This window comes from Cajanus cajan, chromosome 7, assembly GCF_000230855.2.
Source record: "Cajanus cajan strain Asha chromosome 7, NIPB_CcT2T_4, whole genome shotgun sequence".
NCBI lineage: Eukaryota > Viridiplantae > Streptophyta > Magnoliopsida > Fabales > Fabaceae > Cajanus > Cajanus cajan.
The window spans coordinates 52069140-52078800 of NC_138523.1; the positions used below are offsets into that span (position 1 = coordinate 52069140).

At 37.8% G+C, this 9661-nt stretch overlaps 1 protein-coding gene across 1 annotated transcript; it reads right to left on the reverse strand.

Moving 5' to 3' along the window:
* Positions 1-2203: 2203 nt before the first annotated feature.
* On the reverse strand, positions 2204-8793 carry LOC109812523 (cellulose synthase A catalytic subunit 2 [UDP-forming]). Its single transcript, XM_020376509.3, has 14 exons — positions 8189-8793; positions 7294-7489; positions 6952-7187; positions 6757-6859; positions 6444-6627; positions 5992-6258; positions 5570-5915; positions 5338-5475; positions 5129-5254; positions 4817-5029; positions 4454-4724; positions 4154-4350; positions 3712-4062; positions 2204-3164 (listed from the first exon to the last, which is right to left on the reverse strand). Exons 1-14 carry the CDS (start codon positions 8267-8269, stop codon positions 2583-2585), a joined length of 3291 nt encoding a protein of 1096 aa, XP_020232098.2. The 5' UTR covers positions 8270-8793; the 3' UTR covers positions 2204-2582.
* Between the last annotated feature and the right edge of the window lie 868 nt (positions 8794-9661).

Below are 9661 nucleotides of genomic sequence, written 5' to 3' on the forward strand. Positions count from 1 at the left end.
CCACCATCATCAAGTACCTGCACAGAAATCAAATTGAAGCGAACATCTGGAACATGTTTAACTCCTCTAAGCAACAATTGCATTCCCATGTTGGTTTGCAAGCAAACATCACCAACACCAATCACCTTAGACACCCCATCATTACCCATCTTCAATACTCCAAAATCACCTGGAGTATAAGATGTGAAGAACTCCTTCCTGGATGTAACATGCAGTGTAGCACCACTATCAACTATCTACATGCTCTCATCGAATACAAGATTAACAATTTCATAATCACGAAGACAAACAAGGTCACCACATGTAGCAGTAGTAATACGATCACCATCATTATGATCTCTTTCTCTCTGCTTACCCTTTTTGTCTTTGCTCTCTTTCTTCCACAGAAAATAATTCTTTTGTATATGCCCTATTTTATGACAATAGTGACACTCCACATTCTTGTACTGGGATCTGGACTTGCTCCTGCTTTTATCTCTACCACTCTTCTGTTCTTTCCTCTGACTTCTCCCCCTGTTCTCTGTAACAAGCACTTCTGAATAAGATGAAGTACCCTGTGTCCTCCTTCTCATCTCCTCATTAAGTGCACCACTTTTTGCCATTTGCAAAGAAATATCAACATTAGGGGTAGCACTGATCATGGAAACCTGAAATGTCTCCCACGAATCCGGTAGAGAGTTTAATAGGAATAGCCCCAATAGATCATCATCAAATATTATACCCACTCCTGCTAGCTAATCATAGCGTCCTTGAAATTCACTCAAGTGATTTGAAATAGGAGTCCCTTCCTTGTACTTCAACTCCACAAAAATTTTAGCAGGTACAATTTATTAGTCCCCGACTTGGAAGCATACAAGGACTCAAGCTTATCCTATAGGCTTCTTGCATGTGTCTCATTGGAAATAAAATTATAAACATTATCATCAACAAACTGCCTGATAAATCCACATACCTGTTGATGTTCAAAATCCCATTCTTCATCTGACTTGGATTCCGGTTTAGTGGAAGCAAAAACAGGAAGATGCAAATTTTTCACAAATAGCAAATCCTTCATCTTGCCCTTCCATAGGTGATAATTTGCTCCATTCAAAGATATCATTTTTGTATGTGCCTCCATCATTCACGCAAGCCAAACAACCCCTTAACCTGGAGCTCTGATACCAATCTGATGGGAGAAACGGACCAATATACAATAATAACTCTACAAAGAGTAATAACGCAGCGGAAATACAATCTCCCTTACTAGCGAGAATCTGTGAGGAGCAACAACTACAACAAATGGCAACAGTAACAACAATAATCACAAGCAAACAACACCACAGATTTTAACGTGGGAAAACCCTCTCAATGTGAGAAGTAAAAACCCACGGGCACAAGCCAGTAAACAAGCTCCACTATGATCAAATAAGGATACAAGAGAGTCACAAAATACTGCACAAAACAAGTGCCTACAGCCAGCAAATACAACAAAGCAACAAGGCTTTCAATTAGAGAACAAGAAGCTGAAAAGAACTTGCAAACACGAGTTACTGTTCACACACGATTTCTCCACCTACATATGTCGGATTGAAAAATTGAACGGTGAGAATGAAGATCATTATGTCGTAAATGCTACCTCCAAATTTTGTGACGATCCAACGGTTAGATTGACGACGATCTTGATTTGAAGTTTGCTAATCTGTGTAAGTGCGAACCAGAATTTCACTCTTCTCTCTCCCTTTCTTAGCTGCTGTCTTTCCTCTGTTTCAGACCTCTCTACCTCCTTCAATTGATCCCTACTCCACTTAGGTTTAGTGAGAAAAATGAGCTTGTCAAATTTGGGCCTTTGGTCACATAGTTGGGAGCCCAACCCAACACTTTTGTATATTTTTAATATAATAATTACTTTTTATTGTGATAGCACCTTTTGCATGTGGAATGCCATTTTTTTATGTAGTCATTGAAAAAAAAAATAATCTCCATGATGTTAATCTAAGTAGTATTGAATTATTTTTTAAAATAAAGTTTTGAATTTGAATATATACGAAAGAAATATTAAAAATAAAATATTATTAAAAATGGTAAACTAAATTCTCCGACCGCATAAAAGATACGAGTGGCATAAAAATGGCCGACCGATATGGTAATGGGAGAGTTATATATATTATACTACCTCTAACTATCATGCATAATAAAATGACTCGAAATTAATTATGCAATAGAGTAACAAAACCACCACAACTTCCATTTTTTTCTTTCCTTTTGTATTTGGAATTCAAACACATCGAAAATAATTTATTACAAAAATGAGATACTTTATGCAGAAGGAAAAAATTACAACAACTCACTGATCTCCGATTCAATCTTCTAAAACCCACATAATGCACACGTATAACAAAGAATAATGCTCTATAAACAAATGTTTTATGTGTTAGACCAAAGCTGTATGTATCTACACACACCCTCTACAATTGCCCTATTGGCAGCAGTGGTTGCCACACCAAGAGACTACTGCATGCACGGATGTCTTTGACCAAAATATTGTGCATATTGCAGTAATTTTGTGTATAAAAATATATCTAACCATCTAGGACTTCCATTTCCTAGTCACAATTCAAGCCACAAAGTTCCAACACAATGTCATCTTTTGCCAAAAATGGGTTGATCCTCACCCATAGAAGTGAGAAGATTGAAGCCAGAAGAATAGCCCAAACCAAAATGATGGTGGGAACACCTTCCTGTTTTCCCATAACTCCCTTGAGGAAGGGGTAAAGATGGACAATGACCCAAAGAGCAAAAAACAGCTTACCAAACAGAGGACCCCATGAATCATAGCCATTGTTTATTGCATCTGAAACACCTACAATAACTCCAATTATGTTTATGATGAGCAAGGTCAAAGGAGGGATCAACAGTGATGTCCACTTGAAGAGGTAGAGTTCAGCAAAATCTCCATCATCTGCAGCTTTGGATGTGACTGTGAAGTTTGTGTCAACTCCTGCCAGAACCTTGAGCAAGCCCTGAAAGAGAGCAAAGAGGTGTGAGGAGGCACCACCAATGACCCAGAACTGCTCATTCCTCCACCAGTCATGTATGCCAACTCCTCCCCACTGCATTTCCAGGATGCTTGTTGCAGCTATGGAGATGAAGAGTGCCATGAAAATGATACTGGCATAGTTGCTAATCTGGTAACAAGAAAACAAATTGCATTAGCTGAAACCTCTACACAATGCATCCCAAACATTCTATATTTATGAGTTCCTAGAACATAGAATTGTTCTTAATATGAAGACAGACTATATTTGGATATATAACAATCTGCCAAATGACATGGAATGTAATGGAGTTAAGTTTCTGCTTCATGTATTTCATATGTTCGGAGGTGAATAGAATGGTAAGGAAACTGGCAAACAATTTATTCCAACCTGTGTTGGATGGAATAGAATGGGACATGTTAGAATGTACTTCATTCTATTCTATTCCATTTCATCTTTTTCTTTTTTTATAACCACATTATTAATATGAAATATCTCTATAATTAATCTCTATTAAAAAATCTGACTAATCACTTTTAGTAGAATATTCCATCCTATTTTAAGCAACCTAAACAATGACAACTAGTAACATTCCATTCCATTCTGTTCCATTTCATCTCTTTCCATCAAATAAATCAACATTCACTTCATGGCATCAAGTCTAGAGTAATAAAACTGATATTTGATTTTGTCCTACCTCAGGGACTATGAACTTTCCAGTGAGAAGACAGACAGCTGGCAAGGTGCAGTAGGCGATTAAGGGAAGTGATGTCAAAGGATAAACAACCGAGTTTATGTAAGAAATACGCTCCAGCCATTTCAAGCCACAGCCATATCCATACCATATTGGACAATGCTTACTCAACAGAATCTCAACTGATCCAAGTGCCCATCGGAGAACTTGATGCAGACGATCCGAAAGATTAATGGGAGCTGAACCCTTAAAAGCAGGCCTTTTAGGCATGCAGTACACAGATCGCCAACCATGACAATGCATCTTGAAACCTGTTAATATATCTTCTGTAACAGAACCATATATCCATCCAACCTGAAAGACAAATAGAATTTGAACAGTTACACTCACACAAACACATACATATAATAAACTCCAGCTTAAAGAGCCAAGAGATGTGCCTTACCTCTTTCCCCCACTCTGTCTTATCTTCATAACCACAACTGATGACATGGATGGCTTCTTTCAAGAGAGATGCAGAAGTTGCTCCTTTTGGAGTACCCCCATCTTCCATAAGTGTGGAAGCTATGAAAACAGGTGATTGCCCAAATTTTTTCTCAAATTTAAGTTGTGACATTGTCCATGACTTCTCACTGTCGATTCCTGTGATTGGGATTTCAAGAGGACTAGTTAGTATTGCACATCAAAGGATTATTTATTATTTTAGAACATTTTTAAGGCAATGCCAATTTGAGGAATCTTGTACCTTCAATTCCCTCTTCAATATTTTCTAGGGCATGTATTTGCTTTGTAGCATCCTTGCTTTTTATCTTTTTTCTTGGACTGGTTTTCACTTTCCTATTCTTGTTCCTTGATCCACAACACAGGCAGCACCATTTGGGCCAACAGTTGCAAGTCTTCCTTGGCGGTTTCTTCTTTGCAGGGGCATCATATCCGTAGAGTGCCTGCCTCCTGAAGACACACCCAGTTCCCACATATATTGGTCCTTGGATGCCATCTAGACCTTTCATGTTTATCTATATAAATATAGTGAAACATAGGTTAGCTTTTCCTCCAAAAGCACAATAAAGTATATGTAAACATAAACCCACAACAAATGGTTACTTACATCAAAGAATACAACATTGCGATTTGAGTATCTATCATGTCGATCAATCCCATCAAATCTTTGAGGAAATTGTACGTAGCATATTTTTTTCCCCGATGTAGGATCCATCATGAAGCACATTGCTTCCCGAAGTGCTTTGCTGTTGTTTATGTAGTGATCACAGTCGACATTGAGCAGGTATGGAGCATTTGATATGACTGCTGAGACTCGCACCTTGACAATAATCAACCAACAAATCATAAAAATTTGTCAGGAAGATGAAAAGACAAGAAATATTAAAAGTTTATGTAAGCAAGAGGCAAGGGACTCTACCAAGGCATTCATAGCACCAGCTTTTTTGTGATGTTCAAATCCTGGTCTTTTCTCACGAGACACATAGACAAGGCGAGGTAACTCATTCCCTTCAACATCACGAACACCATTTTGGCCAAGGAAAACCTGTGCAAGTGCATCACAGTTGAACTTATCAAGACTGGCACCACATTTTCACTACCTAGAATTTAGACCAAAATAGTACTCACCTGAATCATTCCAGGATGATCTCTGACACTGTTTCCAGGCCATGGAGTTCCATCCTGCATTGTCCACCCATCCTCAGGAACCTTCTGTGCCATTGCAACCAATGCATTGATACGCACTTTGAACTCTTCATACTCCCTCTGCCAACAACATTGAAAACATTTATCATTGGCTTTGAGATGACAGCTACAACGTAAAGCAAAACCATAATGAGAACTGGTTCAAAGTTCAAACCTTAATAGCGCGACGCTCCCTGATGAATGTTGCATCCACTTTGTCTTTCAAATAGTCCACTTTCTGAGCAAAATACCATTCAGGAGCACGAGGTTCAATGTTGAACTTCTTACAGAATGGAACCCACTTTCTTGCAAACTCAGAAGTCTCTGAAAGGGCTTCAAATGTAAGCATAGCAGCCCCATCATCTGAGACATAACATGCAACTTTCTCCACCGGATAATCTACAGCAAGGATGGACAACACTGTATTTGCAGTTATAAGGGGAGGTTCTTTCATAGGATCTACTGTACTAACAAAAACGTCTATATCAGCTAATTCAGATGGTTTTCCTTCTTTCTCGTACCTGTCAAGTTATGTAAAGAATTAGCTATGGACTAAATAAGAAAAAAATTCTCCAAGGCATGCAGAAGGATGCAAACCTCAATGACAAACGATCAAGGTATGTTTCCCGCTCAATTGGGCACCATTTGGGAAACTGATCCAAAATCCATGACACGGCAAACCAGATTTCACATATTACTGATGTCAGCCACAATGCATATGCATCATTGACCGGGTGAAGAATTCTATAATGAAAAAAGAGGCCAAGAACAGCAATCCGGAGAACTATTATAATTCGATAAGGATTAATCTTGCTTGGACTAATTGGCAACTTCCTCCACAGTGGCTGCCTTCCTTCATCCATTCTGTTAACACAATGTCAAATCAAATATTCTTAAACCAAACGGAAGGAAATATAATAGCAATTGATGCATTTTTAGTTGCATTAATAAGTAATCTAAAGTATATATCCTCATGGAATAATAATAATAAAAAAAAGCCATTTTAGCCTGTAGCTTAGCAATGACAAGAATTATATAATAGCACCTACTTTGGCAAATCAGGGTCATCAAGCTCATCACCATTTTTTCCACCATCATTACCCCCTTCATCCTTAACCACCTCAATTTTTCCATTCTGCCTTTTCTTCCACTCCTCCATTCGTTCCTTCCATGCGACACTTCCATATCCATAATCCGCTAAATCTTTCTTAGGATCCATAGGTCTGGGTTTAGCTGCATCACCACCAGCCTTAATTGTAAAAATAGGGATATACAAACACGTTTTAACATAAAACAAGTTGATAAGGCACACAACATAAAACATTGTTTACAAGCAAACCAAAACAAAATAAAATAACTTACCTGACACAGATGAATCAGGAAAAGGCACAGGATGAACCCGTTTCCCACGAGGCATGAATGGGGGAATAATTAGAGCGTGTTTATCAGCAGAAATCCCAACATCCTTAATTGACAAAAATCATAAATAGACAACCAGGATCAAGAAATATCGTAACCAAGGCAAGAACAAACATGGGATTTGAAAAATCAATTAACCTCGTGATCATATGTCAGAAGAGGAATATCAGCAGCCACAGAAGCTGCATCAAACTCCGATGGTGTGGTGACCCCTGGAGCATTCATTTGTGAACCATGACATGTGTTGAGGCGAGCCGAGAGCATGGCATCAGCAACATGACGAGGGTGACGTATGATATTGCTTCCAATGTCAAACTCATTTTCCAAATCATCAATGTCCTCCTCTTCCTCATCACCCTCAACTCTAGGACTACCTGATGTTGGTTCCATTCCATTGTTACTAAAATAGTAAAATCTGTGTCCCCAGGTTATATATTAATATAACAAAGAGATCAAAGTAAAAGTTGGTTGAATCCTCACCCTTTAGGCGCTTGTATCTGGTTTTGCACTGAGGGCAAGCTTGGTTCCCCTCTCTTCTTTCATATTCATAACAAGGTCTGCACACAGGGAATGCACATTCATTGCAAGCAACAAATGGTTCACCATCCACAGTAACCTCTATCTCATCTCCGCAGATCTGGCAAACTTGCCCACTCAATTCTGTAACAGCATTCACCTGCAAATAATACGCAAAATGTTAACCTGGAGCGAATCATGAAAATTCAGACAGATAAGTACACTAACGGAAGATGGAAAGTGCACAGGATTGGATTTTCATGGCAGAGGATATGTATAGCACTAGCACCAAAATGGAAAGCCTTCATGCGGTTAATTATCAGCTCTGAAATCGAGAAACAGTAGTAGAACATAAAAGAGCAAGAAACAAGTGAAAAAAAGGGACCCAATTGACCCTCAGATACCCAATTGGGTGAAACAGTTTTTCCTGTTTCTTTCACCATGAAGCTGGAGGAAAACTAAAAAGAAAATGGAAGATTCTCAGATTATTAATACACTTGTCGCAGCTTGAAACTCTCATTGTGAATAGCAGAACACACAAGAAATTACTTCCAAAAAATAAAAACAGAAAACTCATATCCAAGTTCAAAGTGAGCATGAGAATGAAATGAAGTATCAGAATGCTAGAGAAGCCAACTGGAAAGTGAATTCAACAAGAAAATCCATGAGAAATAAACACAAGAAAGTTTCTTTTTGTTTATTTATTTATTTTTCAAACTCTTGAGGTGGTTTTATGTAATAATAATAACTAATGAGTTATAGAGCTTAGAGCATAGACAAAAGCAGACAAAGTAACGCATTTTGAAGGCTATGAAGCTGCAAATTGTAGAGATAGCAGCAACAAAGAGGCCACACTCACTCTTGCAGTTTCATCAGCATTGATGAGAACAAACTCGTTCCTGTTATGTGAGCCTGTAACCAGTCTCCCCTTGGTATCCATTGAAACCAGCACTCACCACCTGGAGCTTCACACTGAAACACACACCTGACAGCCTCATGTACCCATCACATTCACAGGAACACCCATCTCCACACTACTATTAAACATAGTACCCAATCAATGAGAGATAGAGAGAGAAGCAAACGTAGAAATTTAAAGGCGTGGGGTGTTGGAGGGTAATTAAAGGCAGCAGATGAATGAAGAAAGTGATTTCCTTTGGTGGGTATAATGAATGAAGCAACGAGTGAATGATTCTTTTCTTGAGAAACTAAGTAATGCTTTGTAACAACTAACAACAGATGGGGTCTCGCTATAAAAAATAATAATAAAGGGAAAAAGAAAAAACAAGTCTGTGACAGACACGAGCCTGCACTGCAACTTGCAAGAACTAGAAAACAAGGTAAAAAATGAGTGAGAAAATGGAAAAAGAGAATCTAGGCACGGGTTGGAAATTCAACGAGACAAGAACAGAGAGAAACAGGGTGAGATGGGATATAAATAGTGTGTGTCAGTGTGTTTGTCCATGGGGTAATTGGACTTGGACCCATTTTTATACTCATACTCCGCTAAGAAATCTAAATTATGTAATTGTTAATTGGGTATATGATGTGTTACATACCATTACCATACCATGTCAGATAATAATAATCATTAATAAATACAAGTATAACTGTATCATGTGTTTTGTTTTAAAAGTTAACATCCTTAAAATGGGAGTTACAATGTTCTTAAAATTTTCGAAACTTAAATCCAACTCGACCCTCAGAAAATTAGGTGGTAAGGCGAAGGCTTTTTTGCTCTTATAAATTCTTCGATTATCTTGTTTTTAAGTTGATGCATAGATTTAAACACACCTTGAATCCGAAACTACTGAACTTGGTGTGTAAATAAAAAATGAGTAATTGTTTTTTAACGATAAGCCAAACATAATTAGGCAGAGTTAGGGTAATAACGGTGGTGGTTGTTATGTTATATGCAATTGCTGTGTGGTTAATGAGATAGTGACCGGAGAGAGGGAAGTCTCTTACTTTTTCATCGGCAGCTGCTAAAGGAACGGGGTGAAATATCACGTGCGGCTCGTGCCACTGGACCGTCACATACAAATAAATACTCCCCCCAAAATTCAAATTATCTTTTGCAAATTTTGTTTCTTACAATTTTTTATTATATTTTTAATAATTTGGCGGGACTTGAATACATTTCCTCATATTTATGGTGCATGTATTAATGATGGATGACCCATTTTTAAAAATCTAAGATAGCTCTAATATCATATTGACAATATAAAAACAAAATTGACGAAAGGAGAAGAGAAAATACTATTATATTTCAATGAAATAAAATACATCTTATATATATAGATATGAGAAATAAGAGGTTATAGAAAAACAG